At 50.8% G+C, this 23,875-nt stretch overlaps 10 protein-coding genes across 10 annotated transcripts, besides 8 other annotated features; 4 read left to right on the forward strand and 6 right to left on the reverse strand.

Moving 5' to 3' along the window:
- Window positions 1-573: 573 nt before the first annotated feature.
- Window positions 574-3,241, reverse strand: ACLA_013770 (deadenylation-dependent mRNA-decapping factor PAT1; the record flags this gene model as incomplete). The annotated part of the gene is made up of 3 exons (XM_001274365.1): window positions 574-697; window positions 786-2,999; window positions 3,099-3,241. The coding sequence occupies 3 exons, from the start codon at window positions 3,239-3,241 to the stop codon at window positions 574-576; spliced, it is 2,481 nt and encodes an 826-aa protein (XP_001274366.1).
- Window positions 2,212-2,254: a microsatellite.
- A 1,166-nt stretch (window positions 3,242-4,407) lies between the features above and the next one.
- ACLA_013780 (glycosyltransferase family 15 protein) lies at window positions 4,408-5,801 on the forward strand (the record flags this gene model as incomplete). The annotated part of the gene is made up of 4 exons (XM_001274366.1): window positions 4,408-4,455; window positions 4,530-5,333; window positions 5,390-5,678; window positions 5,737-5,801. 4 exons carry the CDS (start codon window positions 4,408-4,410, stop codon window positions 5,799-5,801), a joined length of 1,206 nt encoding a protein of 401 aa, XP_001274367.1.
- A 578-nt stretch (window positions 5,802-6,379) lies between these two features.
- ACLA_013790 (mitochondrial 37S ribosomal protein uS12m) lies at window positions 6,380-7,129 on the reverse strand (the record flags this gene model as incomplete). The annotated part of the gene is made up of 3 exons (XM_001274367.1): window positions 6,380-6,445; window positions 6,535-6,635; window positions 6,721-7,129. 3 exons carry the CDS (start codon window positions 7,127-7,129, stop codon window positions 6,380-6,382), a joined length of 576 nt encoding a protein of 191 aa, XP_001274368.1.
- Window positions 7,130-7,549: 420 nt separating this feature from the next.
- On the forward strand, window positions 7,550-8,258 carry ACLA_013800 (proteasome maturation protein; the record flags this gene model as incomplete). The annotated part of the gene is made up of 3 exons (XM_001274368.1): window positions 7,550-7,552; window positions 7,670-8,114; window positions 8,191-8,258. The coding sequence occupies 3 exons, from the start codon at window positions 7,550-7,552 to the stop codon at window positions 8,256-8,258; spliced, it is 516 nt and encodes a 171-aa protein (XP_001274369.1).
- Window positions 7,577-7,620: a microsatellite.
- Window positions 8,259-9,236: 978 nt separating the features above from the next.
- Window positions 9,237-10,161, reverse strand: ACLA_013810 (uncharacterized protein; the record flags this gene model as incomplete). The annotated part of the gene is made up of 3 exons (XM_001274369.1): window positions 9,237-9,394; window positions 9,453-9,536; window positions 9,612-10,161. 3 exons carry the CDS (start codon window positions 10,159-10,161, stop codon window positions 9,237-9,239), a joined length of 792 nt encoding a protein of 263 aa, XP_001274370.1.
- A 405-nt stretch (window positions 10,162-10,566) lies between these two features.
- Window positions 10,567-10,596: a microsatellite.
- Window positions 10,567-10,597: a microsatellite.
- A 296-nt stretch (window positions 10,598-10,893) lies between these two features.
- Window positions 10,894-10,926: a microsatellite.
- Window positions 10,894-10,927: a microsatellite.
- A 32-nt stretch (window positions 10,928-10,959) lies between these two features.
- Window positions 10,960-10,983: a microsatellite.
- Window positions 10,960-10,984: a microsatellite.
- Window positions 10,985-11,592: 608 nt separating this feature from the next.
- Window positions 11,593-12,554, reverse strand: ACLA_013820 (uncharacterized protein; the record flags this gene model as incomplete). Its single annotated transcript, XM_001274370.1, has 4 exons — window positions 11,593-11,769; window positions 11,822-12,197; window positions 12,410-12,438; window positions 12,504-12,554. 4 exons carry the CDS (start codon window positions 12,552-12,554, stop codon window positions 11,593-11,595), a joined length of 633 nt encoding a protein of 210 aa, XP_001274371.1.
- Window positions 12,555-14,431: 1,877 nt separating this feature from the next.
- ACLA_013830 (uncharacterized protein) lies at window positions 14,432-15,927 on the forward strand (the record flags this gene model as incomplete). Its single annotated transcript, XM_001274371.1, has 3 exons — window positions 14,432-14,681; window positions 14,758-15,695; window positions 15,757-15,927. The coding sequence occupies 3 exons, from the start codon at window positions 14,432-14,434 to the stop codon at window positions 15,925-15,927; spliced, it is 1,359 nt and encodes a 452-aa protein (XP_001274372.1).
- A 1,106-nt stretch (window positions 15,928-17,033) lies between these two features.
- On the forward strand, window positions 17,034-18,878 carry ACLA_013840 (putative MFS monosaccharide transporter; the record flags this gene model as incomplete). Its single annotated transcript, XM_001274372.1, has 5 exons — window positions 17,034-17,130; window positions 17,197-17,304; window positions 17,367-17,907; window positions 17,962-18,348; window positions 18,413-18,878. 5 exons carry the CDS (start codon window positions 17,034-17,036, stop codon window positions 18,876-18,878), a joined length of 1,599 nt encoding a protein of 532 aa, XP_001274373.1.
- Window positions 18,879-19,423: 545 nt separating this feature from the next.
- On the reverse strand, window positions 19,424-20,938 carry erg8 (phosphomevalonate kinase; the record flags this gene model as incomplete). The annotated part of the gene is made up of 2 exons (XM_001274373.1): window positions 19,424-20,528; window positions 20,589-20,938. 2 exons carry the CDS (start codon window positions 20,936-20,938, stop codon window positions 19,424-19,426), a joined length of 1,455 nt encoding a protein of 484 aa, XP_001274374.1.
- Window positions 20,939-21,740: 802 nt separating this feature from the next.
- On the reverse strand, window positions 21,741-22,787 carry ACLA_013860 (sterol desaturase family protein; the record flags this gene model as incomplete). Its single annotated transcript, XM_001274374.1, has 1 exon — window positions 21,741-22,787. The coding sequence occupies one exon, from the start codon at window positions 22,785-22,787 to the stop codon at window positions 21,741-21,743; it is 1,047 nt and encodes a 348-aa protein (XP_001274375.1).
- Between the last annotated feature and the right edge of the window lie 1,088 nt (window positions 22,788-23,875).

The following is a 23,875-nucleotide window of genomic DNA, read 5'->3' on the forward strand; positions in this document are numbered from 1 at the left end:
AAACACACTAACAGCCTTTGACAGACACATGATTTTCGATAACATACAGATTTTCCCCCATGCTTACGGAGCAAGGCTGAAAAGAATTGTACAAATAGTCTTTATGGACGGAAAGATATGTGTGGTGGGAGCATCGCAATGCCGCCAGCAAGCGACGCAAATACAGCAGGAAAAAAAAAACAATTGTTCGTCAAGAGTACATTGACTTGTAAAAAGCCCCGTTTTCCAGTCGCAACGTTACATGTGTCGTTGGACCTTTCTCCTCGTTTATCATATATCCAGTCATAGCACCCGTGTGTAAACGTGTCAAGATCGTTAAGTGACCTTGTAACGCCAATAGTGGTCTTGTTTTGTCGTGTTACCATCCCCGCCTCCTAACCCGAGACAACAAGCTCTGTGACATGGCAAATCCACGACGTCCACCTGGATATCGCCCGAGTCGGATGAGATCGCCAGCTGAAATGGGCGAAATGGCTTTCGTCGGACCGGTGCGAGGAATTTACTCCTCAAACAAGGCCTCAGCGGTGCGAGGGAGAGAGATACTCAAACATCCTGTGATTAAGTAGTATTCGTCTAGCCAAGCAATTCCACATCAAGGCCAATGGCACGCATGAAGAGGTTCACATTGCCGAGACGCTGACTGGCCATGTCGGCGGGTAGAGTCTTGCTGTATGTGACCGTTTCCATCACGCGGTCCCTGAAAGCAAAGGTCAGCATCCCAGTGGTACAGAAGTAATGTCGGACCAAAGCAAACACGAGGAATAGGAAAGAAAAAGAAGACTCACTTCACGGCGATGACCAAGCGCTGCTGCTGTTCTGGGCTGGCCCCAATACCAACCGCCGCCAGGAATTGCCATACATACATGTCGTCACCAGCGTTGATCGACGCGGGGAAAATGTCGCCAAAGATCGGCTCCAGAGTGTCGAACAACACATTGAACTTTTCAACCCATTGTTGCCAATCCCGTTCCGCCGCCTGTCCTGCTTCCTTGACAATTTCGGCACGGCTGAGCAACATGGTCAGAACTCCCAGACCAACGCGTGTCTTGGCCACCAGTTGCACATGGGTCTGTGCAATCACGAGCCCCAGAAGCCCGATGATGATGTTGAATGGCGCCTCGTTCACATAACCCAACAGACTGGGCATCACAGCCTGCGAGAACAAATCAATGGCCTCCCGAACGGCAAGCGACGGCTGGGTCTCGCCGGGAACAGGCTGTGCGTTTCGGACAACGTCCAAGGTGTCCAGGTGGACAACAATCATGGTGAGAATCGTGACCCGTTGTTCCTGATCGATGTGCCGAAAGATACGGGGAATGGCTTTCTTGCCCTTGGGATAAGAAAGGAATGCGATAAACGGATGTGGGGTACTGGTATTGGGAACAATGGGCTCCATGACCTTGAGATCATGCCACAATTTCTGGTTCAATGATCGAATCTTCTGCCGCCACTCCATGTGTTTCTGGATAGCCTCCGCATCATTCTCATCCGGCGGAGGAGGCATCGTACGTTCCATGTCTTCCATCTCCATCAAAGTGCTGTACACACTCTCGATGTTCATCAGAATAGACTTTCGGTCGCTGAGGCTCAGATCAGTTTGCTGCTTTTTGGCCACCTTGGTTCCCTCTGAAGTGTCAGGACGTTTGATGTTGAGTGTCGGCCTCGGCGCCTTTGCATTGCTGAAAGAAATTTTGCCCAAGCTGCCTTCAATGATTAGCTGCTTGTTCTTGGGTTTCGCTTTCGCTGCTTCGACCGCGCGCTGCACCTGTTGCTGCATCCGCTGCATGTGGTTATCAGCACTCTGGAGGTTCTTCCGTCCATGGCCTCCGATTCGGTTACCCGTCTGAAGGAGGTAGGTTTGCGCAAAATGGCCCAGGGGCTGGTGAGGATGTTGCCGGGGTGCGCCCCGAATCTGGCTGTAGACCTGATAGTAGAAGTCTTCCGCCAAGACAGCCTCGGAGTCGGCATCCGCAACATTGCCTGCGGCTGCTACCAGCTGCTGTAACTGAATCCGTGTGATGAAGTTCTTATCTTGAGGCGTCATTAGGCCATTGCCCTTTGAGAGGAGAAATATCTTGTGGTTGCGCTTGGCCCGCTTCGCATCCTCCATGAGATAAGCCATCCGCTGTTCTTCAGTCAGCTGCATCAGTTGCTGAGGGTTCGTAATTAGCGGAAGACCGGCAGCCGCACCTCGCGAAGTCCGCCGTGGTGGGGGCTGCTGCTGGGGTTGTGGTTGTGGCTGGGGCTGGGGTTGCTGCGCTAGTGGAGGCATTGCATGGCGTTGCGGAGGGGTCATGTGTTGCGGTGGAATATTGGCGTTCTGTAGGAGATGCAACGGCAGATTGGGTGCATTGGGTGGAAGAGGATATGGCTCGGGGACCATGGCTGCTGGATGGTGCAGCAGCTGCGCCGGTGGCATCCCTTTCGCGAACTGGGCCTGGAGAAACTCCGGTGGCAACTGTGCGAAGGCTTCAGGGAGCCCGGGGAGCTGTTGGGCCCGCTGAAGGTGCGCAAGATCAGGCATCCCCATCGGCAGGGAAACCGGAAGCTGGCCTGGCAAGATACCGTGCCCGCGCAGCTGGGCCTCCACTTCCTCCAAGCTCAACATCTTCTTGGCCTGTGACATGGGCTCCGGCATAGCGTCTGGTTTCTTCTGTAGACCCCAAACGCTCGACTTGGCCTGCAGGTCGGGGATATATCCTGGATCCTGGTATTTTTCGTAGCCGGTACGCTTCGGTTTCTCGACTGCGATACTCGCCGCCGGGGGTTGGGCAGCTGTCTCATTGGCGATGCCTGCAGGAGCAGCCTGGGGGTGCTGCAGATTATAGCGAACCTGCTCCTCCCCAATAGCATCTGCAACTCGAGCGGTCTTTCCGAAGAAGTCAAAATCCTTGCCCACCGCGGTGGGACCGCCTTCACCAAAGGTATCGTCGTTGAAGGCATCCTGGTCATCGTCTAGCTGATCTCCTAGACCATCGTAGGTGTCCTCAAAATCGATACTGCAAATATGCCAATTTCGTCGCAGGTTAGTATTGTACGATCAATTATAACTTCTTTTTGCAGCTGCAGAGAGCTACAGGATGAAGAAAGCGACTCACGCATCGTCGTCGTCGTTGCCCGGGTGTCCTGCTCCAGCACGAGCGATTTCGGCAAACGGATCAGGAGCCTCGAAAAACCCCCTTTTGTCTCCCGGGGGAAGTCTATCCCTCGGCAGGGTAGTATCAAAGCCGAAGAATGACATCTTCGGCTCAAGGTGGACGGGGGAAGAAGGGTTGAAGGGATGGCGAGGTCTACCACAGCATTATTGTAGTGGGATGAAGTTCGTTCAGCACCACTCTGATATCACCCGCTAAGGCGATCGGGGTTAGCGCCGACCGTGTGGAAACCTCAGGCAGGAACGTGATATTCAGCAGCCACAGGACACGTTTCAATCTCCCGCGGAGAGTCTCAAGGTGTGATATTAAATTTGAAGGATGGATTTTTTACTGATGAGGAGAATGAACACTAATCTATCAGGCTTTGACGGATCCGAGTCTCGAGATTGTTACGGATAGTCTAGAGAGTTACACCGTGTCTTCAGGACAGCACTTGATAACTGTATCCAAACCAGCATGGACCGTCGTCCTTGCTATGGAGTATCCCCTGTACGGAGTAGAGGGAAGATAAGACGATATAAAATGCTCATAGAGATGATCTTCAAAGATGCACCATCGGTCGTAGTGCTGACATGATTCGTGTGCTTCCAAATCCTTCCCGTCTTGATTGTTGATTTCTTCCCCCAGACAAACCCGTCGGGCCTAAGTGCCGGGATTGCCAACAAAAGTGGCTGAAAACGTTTGCATAGCTAGCTGGTCTGGCGAACGTGCATGCTTTCTCCTGTATGTAGATAGAGAGTCTCTGCCTCTCTGGCGTCTCTGTATGCGAGACCGTTTTCCAGAGAGACATGTATCGCGCAGATGTATAATCTCGGTTCACCCCGAGAATTCCTGTCCTAAAACCCTCGCCAAGTTTGGCCTGTCAAAGACCGGAAAACCTGGATGTCATTGTCTCACATCCCCCTTCTGGTTTCTCGTCCTTATATTTATTGGTGTCAGACTCTCAATCTGCCATAGATTGAGGACGCCAACAAAAAAAAAAAAAAGGTTGGCCCAGCATCTGTTTCTTCAGGGACCATTGTGATTAGTGATTACGTACCTCCGTGGCGGATTCCCCATATATTCTTTCCCATCACCTGTGCCAAACTGCCAATAAGTCGGTCTATTTTGAAATTAAACTGACCGTTTCAGTCTCTTATCATCGGCCTGGAGTGATCTCCGCAACAGGCATCCGCCATTCCTCTCACTGACAATCAACACCTCTTTCGTCTGGAACTCTCCTGCTGGATAGCAGTGGTGAGGGCTTCCCATCATGTCTTCCGGACCTAAGTACATGCGATATCTACTATTCGCGGCTGTAGTGAGTTGACTGTCCCCGCTATCGTCCACCGCGATCACAGCGCCACTGACACAGTATACCTTTGTTGTTTGCAGGGCTTAGCGATAGTTTTTTTCGTCTCGCGGAGCGCAATTCCTATTCCTGAGAATATCAGATCGAAGTTGAATCCAACCAACTACAAGGATACCGTAACCTCTCAACCACCGTCACATAATGATGCCGCACCCCCGAACCCGCCAGTCAAGGATATTCCGGCGGCCTCGAGTGCTCCTACGGCCGGTCGTGTGAACGCGACGTTTGTTACTCTGGCGCGTAACTCTGACGTCTGGGATATCGCAAAATCGATTCGCACGGTTGAGGATCGCTTCAACCGCAACTACCATTACGATTGGGTCTTTCTCAATGATAAGCCATTCGACAAGACGTTCAAGAAGGTCACTACGTCACTAGCCTCAGGCAATACACACTACGGCGTTATCCCGACGGAACACTGGTCGTACCCGGAATGGATCGATCAGGAGAAGGCCAAGAAGGTGCGCGAGGAGATGGGACAGAAGAAGATCATCTACGGTGACTCGGAGAGCTATCGCCACATGTGCCGCTATGAATCCGGTTTCTTCTTCCGCCATCCACTGATGCTGAATTATGAGTACTACTGGCGTGTCGAGCCGAGCATTGAGCTTTTCTGTGATATCAGCTTCGATCCATTCCGCTTCATGAAGGAAAAGAACAAGAAGTATAGCTTTGTCCTGAGTCTGTACGAGTACTTCGACACTATTCCTACCTTGTGGGACAGCGCGAAGAAGTTCATGGGCAATCACCCCGAGCATATTGCGGAGGGAAACGCCATGGACTTTTTGAGCGACGATGGCGGCAAAACTTACAACAAGTGTCACTTTGTAAGCATGCCTGCTTTGCTTTTTATCGCTGCGGTTACTGACAGGCTATCAAATAGTGGTCCAATTTCGAGGTTGGAAGCTTGGAGTGGCTCCGGTCGAAGCAGTACATCGACTACTTTGAGTCCCTTGACCGCGACGGCGGTTTCTTCTATGAGCGCTGGGGAGACGCTCCAGTTCACTCCATTGCGGCCGGTGTCATGCTCAAGAAGGAGGAAATTCACTTCTTCGATGAGATTGCCTACTATCACATCCCCTTCACGCACTGCCCGACTACTGAGCAGAAAAGGCTGGACCTGAAATGCCACTGCAACCCGGAGGAGAACTTCGATTGGAAGGGATACTCATGTAAGTTGATTTTCAATCTCTATCTTGTCATGAGGCGCATATTAATCGGGCCCTGCAGGTACATCCCGGTGGTTCCAGGTTAATGGCATGGAGAAGCCAGAGGGCGCCGAAAACCAGAGTTGACTAGCCGTACTGCGGCGTGTTTGTGTCGTTTTTGCTATTGTAACCTGCGCTGTTGCCTTGATTTTCCGCCTGCGATACCATATCGTCGGTGGCGCGCGTCGTTTATTTGATATCATCCTTGATCTGATACCATCATCCCAGCGATAAGGCTACTTTGGAACCTCCAATGGATTTCTTCACAAAGCTGCCAAGCCCAGCCTTACTGGCTACCTGATTTCCTCTGCTTCAGATATCGTTTCGGCTTCGACAACCTCTCACCGCCATCAGCTTTCTCATCTACACAGGTTCGTTGTTGGGTTAGTATACCGTCTCTGGATACCGGAGACTGTATGATTGATATTCGGGAAATGGATTCTGGATTTATTCTCGGGAGAAAGAAAAAGAAGATTGACCGATTTAGCTAAAATGCTTCATAAATGTACATAGTTGTTTTAACGACGAAACCAATGATAAAAAACCGTAATAAACCGAACCTTAGAGTAGAATCGCAACTCTCCATTAGATTTTACAGTGCCTGAGGCGGTTGACGATAGCTCTACCACCACAGACCATCACCTTCGAACCGACCCCAAGGGCCTCTAGTCCTTCTTAGGCTTCTTAGTACCGTACTTCGATCTGCTCGTCAACCGACTGGCAACACCGCCCTGTAAAGAAAAAGAGAAAAAAAAAAGCATTAGCACCACAAGGCATTCCAAATTTGGAGAACCACGAGAATCTCTCCGTAGGAACCTACCAGATCCATCGCACCGCGCACCAAATGGTACTTGACACCAGGGCAATCGGGCGCACGACCACCACGGACCAACACCACACTGTGCTGCTGGACGTTATGACCTATATATCCCGCCGCCATTAGTTCAAATGTTCAATTCCAGCTTTGAGTAGACACTGGTCTCCGTGAAAAGGGTGGGAATCCCACCTTCACCGGGAATATACGCCGTCACCACCTTCCCACTGCTCAGACGCACTCTCGCCGTCTTCCGCTCGCCGGAATTGGGTTTCTTCGGCTTCGTGATACCCGTCTTGAGACACACGCCCTTCATCTGGGCTCTGCCGATCAGCGCGGGGGACCGCGAGCGGCGCGCGCGCTGCGACTCGCGGCAGCCGCGCCGCACCTGGTTGTAGGTCGCCTGGCGGAAAGGGGAGGTGGAGAAGTGGCGGGTGAGAGGGCCGGCGGCGGCGGCTGCTGTGATGGCGGTGGGTGTGCGGAGGACGGGCTGGAAGCGGCGGGCGGCGGGCTTGGGGAGGGTCGGGATGGAGGCGAGAGAGGGCCGCTGGATGAGGGTCCGGAGGGTGCGGAGGGCGAGCGACGAGAAGAAGGGAGGCATGGTGTCTGTTTTGAAGGGGGGGGGGGATTGTGATTGTGGGATTGTCCAGTTGTTTAATGGCTTCCGCGATGGGTCGGAGTGAGGGTATCGGGGATAATTTCTCTGGGATTGTGTCACGTGAGTAGTTGATAGATGGGAGGAAGAATCTTTGCGGAGGTGGTCTGTCTGCGGGACCGGAGGAGCTGGTGACAACGCGCGCTTGCTGTTGGAGCCTTGGCACCTGAGGCCCCATGGGCTATCGTAATGCAGAGCTACCTGCCGACCGTATCTCCAACTGACTGACTTTGGCTTCATCATCCTCCTCCTTCAACCTCACATCTCCCTTCTTCATAAACTGAGAAGCTCCATCTACCTAGCAGACTCCCGATTTACATCCTCACTCCTCTCAATCCCAGACTCAAAACACTCACCACCGCCAAAATGGTATGTCATGTCCTTCCCAACGTTCACCACCATCGTCACCACCATCACCATCATCATAACCCATCACCCCAACTACCCCCGAGCATCACGACCTCCAAACTAACAAACCCCCTCCAGTCCCTCCGCATAGCACCCCCCGCCAACTACGCTACCCAAACCTCCAACACAACCACCCGATCAACCCTCCCCGGCTCAACCCCAGCGCCCACGAAAGGCGCCCCCTCCGCCCCCGGCCTCCCCGACACCCTCCGCAACAAAATCACCCTCCCAGCGCCCGTGGGCCCCCCCTCGGCAAACGTCAACTCCACCCCGACCTCGACGCACCCACTCGAGGCCCGCCTGCTCGCCTGGCGCCAGACCCAGGACGCCATGAAGATGGAGACGCTGCGCCGCGCATACGGGATCGCCGAGCCCGTGCGCCGCGGCATGGAGCTGAAGATCGTGCGCGATGGGACGTTCCGCCCTGCGGTGCTGGGTGGGACGCGCGGTGGGAATGTGCATGAGGATATCCTTGTTCTCGGGGGCCGGGATACGGAGGTTGGGTGGGAGGATATCTTCCAAGGTTGGTTTACTTTCTTTGCTGTTGTTCTGGGGTTCTTGATGGTGGAAGACGTTGATGCTAACGAGCGATGATGCAGGTGATGAGTTCAGAGAGCCGCCTTCGCTTCACGACGAGATGGAGAAGAGACTTCGGGTGGAGTTCTGAGTCGGTTCTTTCTCTGCGGGGGGTTTTATGCCTGTGCTTATTGGCCTTATGGGTTGTTATGCTTCGTTGGTATGGTGTCAATAAAGATCTTTGATACAATATGAATTCCTTTGTTAGGTCCTGTCCGGTCTGGTGGACGTGGCTGGCATTTACCATGATCCCCAATCGTCTCATATTATCCTCTTACGCCAATCTAGTGGCATGCTACTGGAGGAGTACACGGTTTTCTAAAGACAGCTTTCATGGGTTCAATTATGTTCAACTAGGAGCTTTGTACATCTTCTTCCAGCCCCATCTCGATCTTGAGGGTGTGGAGTAATAAGCAAGAGACTATGTACTTCGAGCAAAAAGCAAAATGTGCACCGCGCTGGTAAGCAAATAGAAGGAAGCAGGCAATCTAGATTCTGTCAGATGGAATAGCGTGCCAGAAAGGTGGCCAGCAGTGCCCGAAACGATCACATATGTCAGCCCTGAGTAAGCGCCTAATCAAGCAAGTCCTCAGGTGATCTGAGCAGATTCTAAGAAGCCGCCATGTGGCAGCTCAAAAACATGGCTGTTTGTGAGTTAAAAGTACCACAGCATTTGCTGTCAGCACAAGGGAACACAGCACGGAGGGAATGAAGACGGGGTATATAGGAACGTGGTGAAGGGTAGAACGCAGGAGTAGCATCAAGCAACTTCCGAACATAACAACGCAAAGCAAATGATGGGTAAGCAGCACAGAAAATACACCGGAGAAAGCCTGAAACAGCCATAGAATCCTGAGGTTGAATAACAAACGCAGTATCCATAACGCCAGCCAACGCGCGTGAGCAGTTTGAATAAAGTAGGCAAAAAGAAAAGGCCAAATCAGGTACCCTTTATCAGGACAGGCAAATGGATAGATCGAACGGTCGATACAATAGTCGGGGAGTTCTTCGGGCACCATCCTGGTGACAATTATCTCTCTCTTATGACGTACCGAACGGTGGAGGAAGATCATTGAATGATACAACGGCAACCAGGGCTACGCTCACTGGCCTCACGTTCCCCCTGGTAAGTGCCCTTTGCGCCCTTGGCATCTTCTTCATCGACAATCTCCTGGGGTTTGACCGTCATGTGTACCACGTTAGGAGCATCCTTGTTGAATTTGCAATCTGAGCCATGAGGATTAGTTTATGACGCTAGGATCTGGAAGGCGAACTCGATACGTACCTGACAACGGAGACTTGTCATCCAACAACTTGCCAAACGAAATCAACCGGATCGAGCTCGGCGAAGTTGGTCGAGTTTCCCAATCTGTCCAGGAGTCATTAGCCATCGGATCGGACTCTATGTTTCACGCCGCCTAAAGAACACCGATGCCGGTCATACCTTGCCGCCATTCCTTCCAAATCAACTCTTTCAGAGTATATACACTCATGGCAAATGGATCATGGTTCTCGACATTGACGCCCCGTTTTTGCAGATAATTTCCATCAATTTCAAACGGATGACGAGAACCAGTTGTCAGGAGCAGCGTGATGGTCAGCGACGGGCCGGTGTGCTCAACTTCTTTTGCAAGGGCGTCGGAGAGGTCGGACGAGGGCTCAGGGGCGGACGCTTCAGTCGACTCTAGCCCAACCTTGGCCGACGTTTCATGGTCTGTTGGAGCAGCATCCGTAGGGCTCTGTTCAACCGTGGGAGCCGGTGCAGTGTTGTCTTTGTTGCCAGAGGTTGGAATGTTGGCTGCAGTGTCAATCGGCTCGGTGTGCTCGGGATGGGGAGAGGCTAATGTAGGTTCGACAGGTTCTGACGATGGCATTGTAGTGCTCTGAGATGGTTGAAAAGTCTCTTGGGGGATATCAAAGGGCGCAAATGAAGATCCATCCTTGTCGCTAGATGGTAGCGTCAGGTCCAAGTGTGGAGGACCGTTGGAAGACATCCTGAATGTGTTCTTCTGGGTCGCCTTGGCAATTGGTTTCGGGAAAAGGAGCGCAAAATAGATTGATGGGGAGTAAGGACAAGAGAGGCTTATGACGGTGAATTCAGAGTAGAGAGGGAGAAGCGAACGAACAGGGCGAATAGAGGAACAAGTCTGGGAGATTACAGGACAAGGTTATTTGAGGGGGGGGACGGCTGGGGGGGAGGGGAGTTCCTTTTATGGAGGCCGCTGGAAGGTGAGGCAAATGAATGGATAAATCCACAACAGGCCGCAGAGATGAGCAAGACAAAGGATAAGAAGAGTAAATCGATGATTATCTATTAGATAGAGATTGGAGTTGATGATGGAGAAAGAGGGCACTTGGCCGTGTAAAGGAGGAGAGGAAGGAGGAGAGAGAATATTAGTAGAGAGAGAGAGAGAGAGAGAGAGAGCGAGATCCGGAGAAGCAAGTCAGGTCAAGGTAAGACAGAGGAGGGCACAGAGTCAGTTCGACATCAGAAAACCCGGATCAAATAAGAGATAAACGGAGAGTGATGGTTAGATGGTTCTTCGATGGTGGTAGTAGTAATAACGGAAATGAAATAGCAAATTCTTGCTTCTGGTCCAGTCGAAATGATTCAGTTCTTGACCATGTTGTAAGTAAGAGAGTACCTAAGAGAGAGAGTGCTTGGTTGATTGTTGGCCTGGTCCACGGTCGCAAAGAGGGATTTTGCCTCCTTCAAACGGCCATCGAATCAATAATCAATCAGTCAATCAATCAATCAATATTCAAACAAATATTCAATAGTCACAGTTCACTTATTATTATTATTATTATTATTATGGCACTTTGACATCTGGGAATAAATCTCATAGTTATATCCCGTAGTCTACTTTGTTCCTTTTTCTTTGCCAGAGTCAGTCAACAGCTGTCGAACTGTTGTGCAGGTCCAGTTTGAGAAAATCCCTCTATGTTCCGATTAGCTGAGAGGCTGGTCGCATGCGGAGAACCACCGCAGTCGTCTGGGCTCTGGACTTTGGACTCTGGGGACCTTCATAACAATAATAACAGGACTGGTAGCTTGTCGATCAATGATTTTAGTCTCTGGCATTTAATAGAGTACTCTGTTTATATTACAAATCATTTACTCCGTACTGCAGTTAGCAATGTGAGCAAGTTGAATATAAATCAGTGATCTTTGAACTCGGTGCACCTACTTCTATCGCTGCAAACTAAACAATCATTGTACTTTGTAATGCAAGATATATAAACCCCTAGACAGACAGTCTTTCACTACACCAAGCAAGCCATGAAGACCATCAGAGTTCGAAACTACTTTCCCAATGAAGTCCAGAGGAATAATTGATCGATGATACGAGAGAAAAGGTCCATTAATTTCTACCCTTTCTACCCTTTTGGACACCTTTCTTTTCCTCTTCGTCCACATCAATCTATTCCCATTCATTGGAAGGTGGGAATCCAGTGGCGGCTTGTACACGCACACCTTGGTCAGTGTGGCCCTCGTTTTCCAAACCCGAGTCTGTGATTCTTTGATAACTGCCGGCTTCCCTAGAAGGGGCAGTGGACATCCAACTAGGTCTAGGGCGATTAAAGTGAACAAATCCAATCTGCGCCCATGGTCAGCGTCCGAGGGGGAAACAGGACGCGAGCAGAACGCACCTTCATAACCCAGATCAAAGCAGCTGCAGCAAAAACCATCCATGAAGCACTTTGATATTGCCCTTGCCAAGGCGAATAGCAGCTACGCTGATAGCCAAGTTGTGTTTCACATGCATTGTCGCCATGATTCCGGTCCTTGAATGGCCAGGCCCGGTCGTGAGTACTGCGGAACCCACAGCATTGGAAACGATCCTGGATGGCCCGGATTGCCTGCGCATCCTTGTGCTGGAAATACGACTGCCACTGTTTCTCGAGACGGCAGGAAAGGATATCGCCCGGGAACAGGTAGGTTAATGCTATAGTAGCAATCACAGTTGCCACGACGGAATGGATTTGGTCCATGACCATCAGGATCGCATTTCGATACGAATTGGGACTAGACACCGTAAGCCTGTCTGGGTTGTTGTGCTTAAATATACCCAGGCCCGCCAGGAAGAATATGGTCAGAGGAGAGAGTAGTGTGACCACTGCTGGAAGCCATCCGGGGAGAGGTAGGAATAGGGACGATGTGTGTGACCAAGCGAGCCTGAGGAAGTTGCCGCTTGTCAGCCATACTTTCATTCGATTCCTTCAGAAGGCTTGACATACGCTCCAAGTATCAAAGCCAGGGCCGAACACTAGATAAGAGACAAAGTTAGCTGATGAAACAGGAAATCAAATCGTCTGGAAGGAGTCTCATTACCAGAAAGAGGCAAACAAGGATAACTGGCATAGCTTTGATTTTGATAGCCATGATATCGGCTGCTAAATAAGATTGGGATACTTGGAATGTTTGATTTCGGTAGGAGGTGGATGGAAGGTCGATGGAGGAGGGAAGCTTTATGTCATTATGTGTAAACAGCCCTGATCAGTAGGCGCTTAACAAAACAAAGAAAAAGTACCTAGCCTTTGGTGCGCTATCAACAGCTATTTAAAGGCCTTGTTAGACCGCCCATCTATGCAGTACATTGCTTTGGGAAGAAACTTGCTAAATTAAGTCCAATAGGTGGCTGTATCTTACTCTGCACGTTAGATACTTGCCTTAGGAATGCCCTCAATATGTTGGAGGTGGTCACCATTCTTACATATTGACTGCCAATCTCTTTACCCCACTCTAATTGCTGATCCATTACCACATGTTTTGCTTTAATTGGTTGAAAGTGGTGATAGGAAGAAGATGTACACCAGGGCGCTGCATGAGATCAGCCTTCTTTGCTAACTTTATTAGCACTCCTCTGTATTCCAGATCAATATCAGTTTGAAGCACCCCTCCTTTGAGTTGGTAAGTTATTTCCCTCTCATTTCACTACCTCGTGGCTGTAATGGAAGAAGTTTGTTAACCAGGATTTGCACGATGTTCATTACAAGGGATAAGCCATCAAGATGCAAGATGGAGTCTACAGTAGGTCCTTCATTTCCCCCGTTTTTAGGTGACACTTTCTAGTACTACCATTGTCTCTATGAGATTGTGAAACCTAACTTCTATCTTGCAGGCTTTTCTACGCATTCGATATCGGTTCCTATCAAGAGATGATCTGGAATTTTAACATAAGCAGGCCCCATAGGAGATATATCCTGCTGGTCATACTCATCGTCATGCTCTAGTCCATGCTCCCCATCTATAAATCAGCCACATTGTACAACACGACAATGTGATAGGCCTCTTGCCATCAAAGAGAGACTTTACTAAGTTATGAGTTACTAGTTACTACTCTGTAGTAGTAGTAGTAGTTAAATAATAAGTAGTAACCAGTGACATCCCCCACAGTCTATGCTGTGATGGTCCGAGCGTTCATGCTGACTTACCCCACAATTCGGCTAGCTAACCCAATGTAGACAGCCAGAGGGCCTTTAGTTAAGTTCTTATCAGTTCCTCCTATGGTTTAGTCTAGACAGCTCTGGCCGACTGTGAGTTTGCACCACCTCTTCCCTAAGTTCCCTTAGTCCTAAGACTCCCCCTGTCCGATCATCCTCTTGGCTAGCTGGTTTTCTCTTCACAGATACCTTCCTCCCTTTAGTTGCAGCTGAGGAGAATAATGCTGCAGATAAAGAGAGATTAGATGCCTCATTCTCTAGGATTTGCATTCACTCTTAATAGTGACATCGGCAGAGAGAGCATTGCACGTTAAGTGAGTGATTTTCCCTTACTTGACAACCCTGGATTCCTTCATGCTAATTATCCTGATTCTTGATTGGCAAATCAGATGATGCGATAGTTAATGCAATGTCACCTGCACGCACTATCCAGTAGTACCTTGTAAATCTTTCCCTTGTTTCAGAATTTCTCCTGGCTCTCTATCTACAGCTTCCGTTGCCCCCTCGGCTTTTCTTGAGTTCTTCAGTACACTGCCCCAGACTTTCCCCTCGGTTCGGCTACCACGGTACGGAGCTCGACGCTGCAGCATTCCAAGGTAAGCTCGGCCATCCTCGACCCGTATGTGGTGCAATATTTTGAACTCTGTTCCGGAACAGGGAGTAATTGGAGAACCAAACACCAACCACAGTGGTCATCAGGTCTCGAGACACATCATCCCATCATATAAAGGCGTCAAGGTCCTTGCAAAGGATCCACGTCTCTCTTTCTCGATACGCAGAACACCCATGATGCTAGTATCGCCTCCCAGAAACTAAATGGCTCTATCTACCTTGCTGACCTCGGACGCTCTGAGTGTCGTAGGCGGGAAGCTCCGCGAGCGAGACGAGGAACGGAAGCTGAGTATCGATCTGAGTCTGACTGAACCGGCAGTCTTTCTTCCCAGGGGAACGAGCAATAACCCTGTCGTCCTTCGCGGCTGCTGCGTGTTGCATGTGAAGCGACCACTCAAGATCAAATGTTTGACTGTCACTCTTGAAGGCTTTTCTTTTGTGAGATGGCCGGTTGGTACGTCTTGATTACACGGAGGTACATTGCTTATGTTGTATCAAACGTGCAAACTGACTTTGTGAACCTTGGTCAGGATTGCGCGAGGTGGGATCAGTCGTGGATCGTTCGTTGAAGTTGTTCAATTCGTCGGATCCCAACTCCAGATCCAAAGGTCGATTTACTCCATTTGATGGCGATGCCCAGGAGCCTGAGAAAGTGATAGCAAGCGCCACAGAGACCAAAATCCGGCAGAGGAAGTCTAATATGTTGCGCCGGGCTGTGAACAAGCTTCGTTCTCGACCCCCTAGTGACCCAGACGCCTCCTCGAGCTGGTTCTTACCTGGCACATACTCGTTCGACTTTGAGATGGTCTTGCAACCGAAGCTGCCGGAGTCCATTGCAATCAACTGCACTAGGGTGTGGTACAACCTCAAGGCTCGCGTGGAGCGCCATGGGATATTGCATCGTAAATTTAGAACCAAACATGAGGTTACCGCAATCCGCTGCCCGGTGGAGGACTTCATTGATGACAGCCAACCATTCAGTTTGGTGAGAAGCTATGGAGGACTGATGCACTTTGAGATCATGGTGCCAAGTCAGGGTGCGCCGCTGGATCACCGTCTGCCTCTTGAGTTCAGATACACCGAGACCGAGGGTATTCATTTTCAGAAACTCAGGATCTTTGTGGTCGAAGATACACGCTACCGAATGAAGGATGGCTCGCCGGCTTGCAAGGGACCGTATAAGCGTTTCTTGCTCCATGAGACGGTCAACCAGACCACTGACTCGGAAGAAGTTGAGGAGTATTATCCAGATTCGTTGCCTCACCCTAATCTCACACTCACTTCCTCGCCATCTTCTACCACGCCTTCATCTTCTTCCAAACACGAGGAGCGTCCCTCCACAGGTGGTGGTGCTCCAGTCGAGATTGACCTACAGCTTCCAGCCTGCATGGCCCATTGTGGAAACGAAGGCAAATACATGCATCATGATGCGGACTACAAGAATGTGCAAGTCAGCCATTTCTTGGAGGTAATGAACCCAGCTCACTTTAGCCTCACTTGTGAGCTTAATCTGACCATCGTGTGAGTAGTTCGTTATTCACCTTCTCGTCGACACAGATCCCGGACCCGGCAGGACGAAGTCATTTACTGTTCATACTCGACTGGCGCTACGATCTTGCTTTGCGCACCCAGATAACGCATCTCTGCCAGCTTACGCTCGGAATGATGGGCTGCCTGGGTATTCCTTAGCCCTTATTTGACGATCCGAGAGATGGACTGAGTCTGTGTTCCTGAATTTTTACTCAACCGGGAACCGATCATTTCATTTAGTCTCTGGCCGGCGTAACCTGTGTCTTATGATTTTGATGATACCACCTGTGATGCCCTGACAATACCCAAATCCAGTGAAACGAATTTCCTTTCTTTTTCTCTCTCCTTTTTTCCCCCTTCAACATTTCTGATGAGCTCAAAATGAGAACAAGTTGATTATGATAGTTTTTATATGAAATCTGATTTCAAATCAAATCATTAATGAAAAAAAGATTAGTGCAGAGGACGCAAGCATAAGAGCCTCTTCTCAGTGACGCATTCATTTCTGTGCATAACTTTCCCCAACACCGAGTCAACCCTCAACACTGAACACAACTACACAAGTCTCGAGCACAAGAAGTGAAGACATGCTTATTCTGATTTGAGTTTTTCCCCTTTAACCAGGATTGAAAGAGCAGTTCACATGAGTGTGGATACAGAAGGCATGGCTAGGGCAGAATTCCTCTCCATCTTACATCATTTGGCTCCATCTTTCTGCTCCATCTGCTCCGTACCTCTAGGTACCACCAGCCAGCGCATCATCATTTCTACATCATTGCACATGAGTCAGTACTTAGAATCAGAGATCACCGCAGTGTTTATTCGAGTATTGCCAATGAGATGACCCAGAATTTCTGATCATGAATGAGCAGGATTCATCCGTGGTGATTCGGCTGCTCGCGCGCTACACTACAACCCTCAACCAAAAACCCACCAAACACATGGCAATATGCAATCAACCCAGAGAGAAGAAAAGGGAAAAAAAAAAGATCGACCACGCTCGCAAGAACCAGACTATCAAGCGAACTTACTGAGCTCACCATGGATCTGATCACCCGGAAGCCAGTGCATAAACCTGTTCCATTGTTCCCATTGCCGCATGCGGTAACAGGAAATGCAACTCAATTCTCACGACGAAGCGGACGATGTCCACCCTGACCTCATACGAGATGCGAATATATTTACCTCGGGGCTTCACAGATGCTGCGGCTGTTGTTGTCTTTTTTCCATTCAAGATTGCATTGTGCCTGGCTCGACTGCTCAACCATCAATCACCATGGCACCGCCGACCTATGCTGGGCTCTCCGGGAAGAAGCTGTCATGGACTGTCTCGACCATTGCGACCATGGGGTTTTTGCTGTTTGGATATGATCGTAGGTTTTTTTTTGTGTCTCGGGAGCGCGATGTGGATGTGTGGCTGACAAGATGCGATTCTGTAGAGGGTGTGATGTCTGGTATCATTTCTGATCCAGCTTTCAATGATATCTTCACGGCCACCAAGGGGGATAATACCATGCAAGCGACTGTGACGGCTGTATATGAAGTTGGTGGGTGCCTCAATCCCCGGGACGTTCACTCGTCAGGCGGCTCCTGACTCGATCTACCATAGGCTGTCTCCTCGGTGCTATCTTTGCGTTGATATTCGGCGAGATCCTCGGCCGTCGGAAGATGATTATCTTTGGCGCAGTGGTGATGATCATCGGGGTAATCATCCAAGTTACAGCGTTCCCGGACTCGCTGCCTCTGCTGCAGTTTATCTTCGGCCGAGTCATCACTGGTATTGGCAACGGCATGAACACGTCAACTATTCCTACATATCAAGCCGAATGCTCCAAGACCCATAACAGAGGTCTCCTGATCTGCATTGAGGGAGGCATCATTGCGATCGGGACGGCCATTGCCTACTGGATCGATTTTGGTGCTCATTATGGCCCACCGGACCTGGTCTGGCGGTTTCCAATTGCCTTCCAGGTTGTGTTCGGTTTCATCATCATCGTCGGCATGTATTATCTCCCCGAATCGCCGCGGTATTTGATTGCAAACGATCGTGTCGCGGAAGGCGAGAAGGTCCTCGCTGCGCTGGCAGGGAACGAAATCGAGCATTCCCAGACACAGCTGGAAAAGAACCTAATTCTTGACTCCGTCAGAGCGTATGTTCCCTTCCCTCGCTTTCACAGTCAGCAGAGGCTCACCTGCAAACCCAGTTCCGGCTCCGAAAAGGCCAAGTTCAGAGACCTCTTCACCGGCGGTCCCTCGCAGCACTTCCGCCGAATGATGGTCGGCTCGTCCTCGCAGGTGTTCCAGCAGATTTCTGGCTGCAACGCCGTCATCTACTATCTGCCTGTCCTGCTGGAAACCTCCGTCGGCCAATCGCACGACTTCGCCCTGCTGATCGGCGGCGTCAACATGATCTGCTACGCCATCTTCGCGACCTTCTCCTGGTTCTTCATCGAGAAGATCGGCCGGCGCAAGCTTTTCCTCGGCGGCAGCTTCGGCCAGTGCGCCGCGATGGTCATCGTCTTCGCATGCCTGATCCCCGGCGACTCGGAGACAGCCAAGGGCGCCGTCTTTGGTCTCTTCCTGTACATGTGGTATGTGCCTCTTCCCTTTCCCCTAAACCAACCCAGACTAACCCCGTTATCAAAAAAAAAAAAGCTTCTTCGGCGCAACCTGGCTCCCCCTCCCCTGGCTCTACCCGGCCGAGCTCTCGCCGCTCAAGACCCGCGCCAAAGCAAACGCCGTCTCCACCTGCAACAACTGGCTCTTCAACTTCACCGTCGTCATGATCACCCCGGTCATGATCGAGCACATCGGCTGGGGCACGTACCTCTTCTTCGCCGCCTGGAACGCCGTCTTCATCCCCATCATCTGGTTCTTCTACCCGGAGACCGCCGGCCGCAGCCTCGAAGAGATCGACCTGATCTTCGCCAAGGGCTATGTCGAGGGGATCAGCTACGTGCGCGCGGCGCGCGAGCTGCCCAGGCTCACGGACGAGGAGATCGAGGCCAAGGCCGCCGAGTATGGCGTGTTGGATAGCAATGAGAAGATCGAGGAGAGGATTGAGGAGGAGGATCCGGCGGCGACGTCTGGGTTGGCGGCGTATCAGCCTACGCAGTTATAACCTAGAGTCTTGCTGTGGGGCTGTGAGAGGTGAGAAAGGGGGTTTTCTTTTGAGGGTTTTAATGAATTTATGATTGCTTGGATTGTGGTTGACGGGGGTGTTTGTTCGTTTGCCTGTTGAACAGGCTGAGGAGATGGGGAGGAGTCACTATCTTTTTTTTTTGAGATATGATACCAGGAATCGTTCTTGATTGCGAATATGGGCAAGACCTACCTTTTTTTTTTTTTTTTCTTCTTCTTGGATTGTTATTATTATCTATGAACATGTTGTCTCCCAATATGGTTGTATGTTAGATTATTGAATCACTCCTCTTGGATCTGAGACTGAGTATGCAGCTGGCCTGTTCGTCATGTAAAACATACGAGCACTCCCGAAAATATTAGTGACATTGCTGATGCTTGAAAAATGCTATTCATGATCATGATCACGCTCATGCTATGCTATTGGTCATAACATCGTCCATCATTAATTATGTAACCCCCTTCCGAAGTACATCCTAGGATTTGCAAGTGGAAGCCCAGAATGCTTCATACTCGCTAGATCTGTCACAGCCATCCGACATACTGATCGAGGACCTCATTCCTCACCCCCTCAGACCCATGGCGGACACCAAGAAGGCGCACTTGGCCAATCTTACCACCGAAGTCATCCTCCACCTTGCTCTGCCACGTCTCGAAGAGCGCCTCCATCCGGACGATCACCTCGGGATTATCCTGGATCAGGAGCGCGATGGCGTCGTAGCCGCCTGCGCCCGGAACCACGCCGCCAATGACACCGTCGATCTCGGACAGAGCGTCAAGCAGCTCTGTCTGCACGCGCGGTTCGATGGGCACGTCAGACTTGCCGGTCATGGAGCGGATGTGGTTGCGTGAGCGCTGGATGTAGGTGCGGACGTCGTCGAAGTCGGCCAGCTCGTGCTCGTCGGGGCTCTGCGCCAGGCGGCGGAGTTCGAGACGCAGGCGCTCGTTGTTCGCTTGCAGAGCGGTCCAGAGCATGTCGGCCTCTTTGGGGTTCTGCTTCCGCCACTCCAGCACCTTCTTGACCATCGACGGGGTCTGCGAGCCGCATTCCACGTCGCACAACACCATCTGCATCCCCCGTGGCAGCTTCATGCCGAAGTCCAGGCATTCCGTGTCCCAGGGATGCTTCGGATCGGCATCTTCCACGATGGCGAACAGCCGCTCCTCGAAACCGGGGGAGCCGACGTCGCCCATTGATTCGAGGATCGAGGGTGAGAAGCGTCGGTACAGACACGATCCGTAGATGGCCGCGGCGACATCGAAGCCGGAGCCGACTTTGCCCTGTGCCGCGCAGTGGGCTGCCTGCGCTAGATTGTGGAGCTTGTCCCGCCCCGGGCCGAGGTCTTCGGGCTGCATGGTCCGGTGAATAACCAGCGCAGAGATCAGAGCAGTCACTAGAGCTGCTGACGAGCCCAGTCCCGTTTTGTGCGCCTGCTGGAGGGGAACGCCAAAGTTCACAAACCGGCTTGTCGACTGCATCCACGAAGCTTTCGAGACGGCCGTCTCGGAGTAGTAATCGTTGTCCGCGAGGATCGTAATCGACAAGGAACCAAAGTCCTTCGAGTCAGCGACATAGCTGATGTACGTCAAGGCGTAGTTCAAAGAGGTCTCGACGAATGGATTGTGTGGTCTGCATCGCGGTCAGGGGCCCAGAACCGTATTGTAGGGACACTGAGGCGCTCCAACTCACCCGTCGTTCTTCTGATTCACTTGGACACCTCCACCATTCTCACATCCGCGTATGCTGTATTCCCACACCGCATCCACGAACTGCGGCGAGCGAACGATGATCGTATCTTCATCCTCATCGCCCGCCACAGTGCCTTCTCCGGCGCCGCTTCCGCTTGCAGCCTCGGCTTGCTCTCTTACCGAGGCCGCAGATGGACCGCGCCGTCTCAACTGTTGAACAATAACATGGATTCTGGCGTCGAGCGCGAAAACAGTGCCCGTGTAGCTGCGGTCAAGCACCAAGTACCCGCCGGTCAGGAGGACCTTGCCCGGGGCAGACAGAGCCGTGACTGTGGACGAGGGAGAGGCCATAGGGGGAAGGGGAAAGAAATGGTCTGAATCAAAGGAACGAGGGATCCGATAATCGTGTGTTGCCGTTGTTTGTATCACAGTTGGAATCGGGGATTAGGCGCCACGGGGGAACTGGGAGAAACGTGTGTTAATGATCTTCTCACTCCGGACAATTGCAACGAGTCAACAGAATTGATTTTGCCAGGCAGGAAATCTTACCTGCGAGGTCAATCTAGGAGTGGTTTGACAGCTGCTCGTCAGTGGTATGAACCGTATGATGGTAGATGCAATCACCACACTGTGGAGGGGCAGATATCAATGACCCCGCCTGGGTGCCTTGGGGGTATCTGGGGTAGAAGACAGTGGTCAAAGTAGAGATGAGGAGGACAAGTTAATGTTGGCCCAGGATGGGAAATGAGTTCCTAGACCTGTTCCTGAATCTCAATGACAGATGTTTGACTTGTTGTTGTCACTCTACAACCCGTCGGGGGATTTCCATTGTTTTGGCGCTTCCACAACTGGGTGTGGCTGAGTAACATGTGTGGCTGAGTGTGGCTGATAGTCTGGAAAGAAATCATAATTATTACAGTGGAACCAAGCAGTGAGTGTAGAAAATGGATTGCTTCGGTCTGTCGAATACATGCGTATATTTCATAAAATTATCCAGGTCATCAAACATTGGGGGTATAGCGTTTTAAAAACTGAATTACAGGCCCTTCCCCGACCACCGACTCATGTACATATATAAACCAACAGCTAACGATCTAGCGTGACTGTATATTCAATGCCTCGGAGGAAGATTGAACAAATCAATGAGCCCTCATCACCACAGCGGCATGCTGATCTTCGTGTCATAGTCGACGTTGTCTGTTGCGCTCTCGATGCGCTCATGGCACGTGCCAAAGATACGGTCCCAAAGACGGGTCTGCTTGCCGTAGTTGTGGCTCTTCTTCCACCCTTTGCGGTGATGCAAATCATGGTCCTCAATCACCAGCTCGGCGTCCAAGAGTTTCAGCAACCAGGTCAACGTCGATGGCGGAGACGTGTGGAGGCGAAGCCCGCTGTGCCCGGCAAGCTCTGCAAAGACAACATATTGATGGCAGAACCACCACTCATAGAAGCCCATAGGGAATCCCAGGAATCTCAGAGTGAAATAGGCCATCAATGGAATGCCGGCAATATCGAAAAACTCCTGCTCAGTGTCCGCATAGAGTGTGAGAAGCGGGTTTGGGTGCTTTGTGAGATGGTGAGTGCGGTGGTACTTCCAGAGGCTGCCAACATCGTGCATCAGTCGGTGGTACCAGTAAAACCAGAAGTCAAGCACGATGCTATAGAGACCAATCTCAAGCGGTAACCACACCCAGTTGATCGAGGAAGGTGGCAGGTTTGTTCGATAGCTGAAGAAAACGGTGAACATGGGACGGAAAGTAGCCGTCAAGACGAGCGAATGAACGACTTTTGCGACACCCACATCAGGGACACCGTCTCTTTCATGCTTGTCGCCGTCGAGAAATCCAAGCGTGTGCCCCAGGCGACGAAGGATTTGCAGCTCGTGGACGGTAATCACCTTGAATGCTGTTCCGTAGAATAGAAAGGCAAGGATTGGAGTCAAGTTGCGGCCTGTGTAGGCGACATAGGTCCAATGGCAGATGAATGGAATCAGCGCATGGACGAGAACCCAGCGATGTGTCTGCCACTCGGTCATGAAAGGAATCTTTTCTTCTTTCGAGTGCACTGGAATGTCCTCGTCGAGGACAGTAGGGTGTATGCCGAGCACTTCATAAAACCGGTGAGATGGATTCCACTCGTCCTTATGATGGCGCCAGGTGGATTTCATGGAGTCCTTCGGACTGCGCGTGGTAGTCGCCATCCTGTATGCTTGTTTGTCTCTGAAGAGTCTGAAGGCATGAAATTGCTCGATGATTCAAGGCCCTCGAGAAAAGCGCTCTATTTTTATGTCTAAGTCCTGAGGTGGTCATTCATTACATGCAGCTCTGAAGATTAAGGTGGACGCCCTCGGCATGTGAATGAGATCAGTTCATGTGGAGGTTAGTAAAATGATGAAGCTTGCAGTTAGTGAACCAGCACCACGGCTCTACTCATGATGCTAGGAGTGCAGATCATTGCATCCCAATGGCCCAGAACTTAGAAGAGCCTGAGCAGCTCGCAACTGTTGGCGTTTTGGGAACTGTTCGATTCCACGCGACGGACGCATGATGTCAAATCTAAGCCTCTTAGCGTTCATCCGACTCTTCCCCACACTAAATTATTAGAGTAGATTGAGGATTCTGAACATCCTTAGAGAAAGTCTTTCCTTTACCTTCTTTGAATGAGTTCAAGGACAGTACTCCTGGGCGAGCCCAATCGTTGACCAGACTCACATACACGAGCCCCCATTTCTCGATTTGCAGCGGTGAACATAGGTAAGGGACTGTAGATATTGAATATCTTTTTAGTCTTTACCCCTCTCGAGTCTCTACCATTTATCCGTTTCACCTTTGTGCAGTACCATGGACAAAGATTCGACGGCGTGCAGATCCATCATCACGGACTTATTTTTCAGTCGTTGGACTTCCCCAACATTTGAGCTCAGCCCTGAGCCAACAGCTTCCCCGTATCCCGGGGATACTCTCGGCCCGGGATTAACAGAGGGACCCTCGCGTTGCATACCGGATTGAGTTTAGCCTCCCTTATTTCTTATCTGAAATCTGATTGATATTGAGGTCATCGTTCATCGGTCGTCACAATAACCATACAGAGTATACATATTACATAGAGCTGGGTGTTTCTCTCCTCATCAATGATACCTTGTATTCTTGCCGCGACTTCTTCTCGATTCCGTTCATTCGCACCAAAATGCTGTTGCCTCGCATTCGAGGCGTTGTGGAGTGTGGACTTCCCACTTTAGAAGAGTTTATCCTCAGCTGAGATTTCCTTCCAACTACGAAGGACACAGGC

Source organism: Aspergillus clavatus, genomic scaffold (assembly GCF_000002715.2).
Source record: "Aspergillus clavatus NRRL 1 1099423829795 genomic scaffold, whole genome shotgun sequence".
NCBI lineage: Eukaryota > Fungi > Ascomycota > Eurotiomycetes > Eurotiales > Aspergillaceae > Aspergillus > Aspergillus clavatus.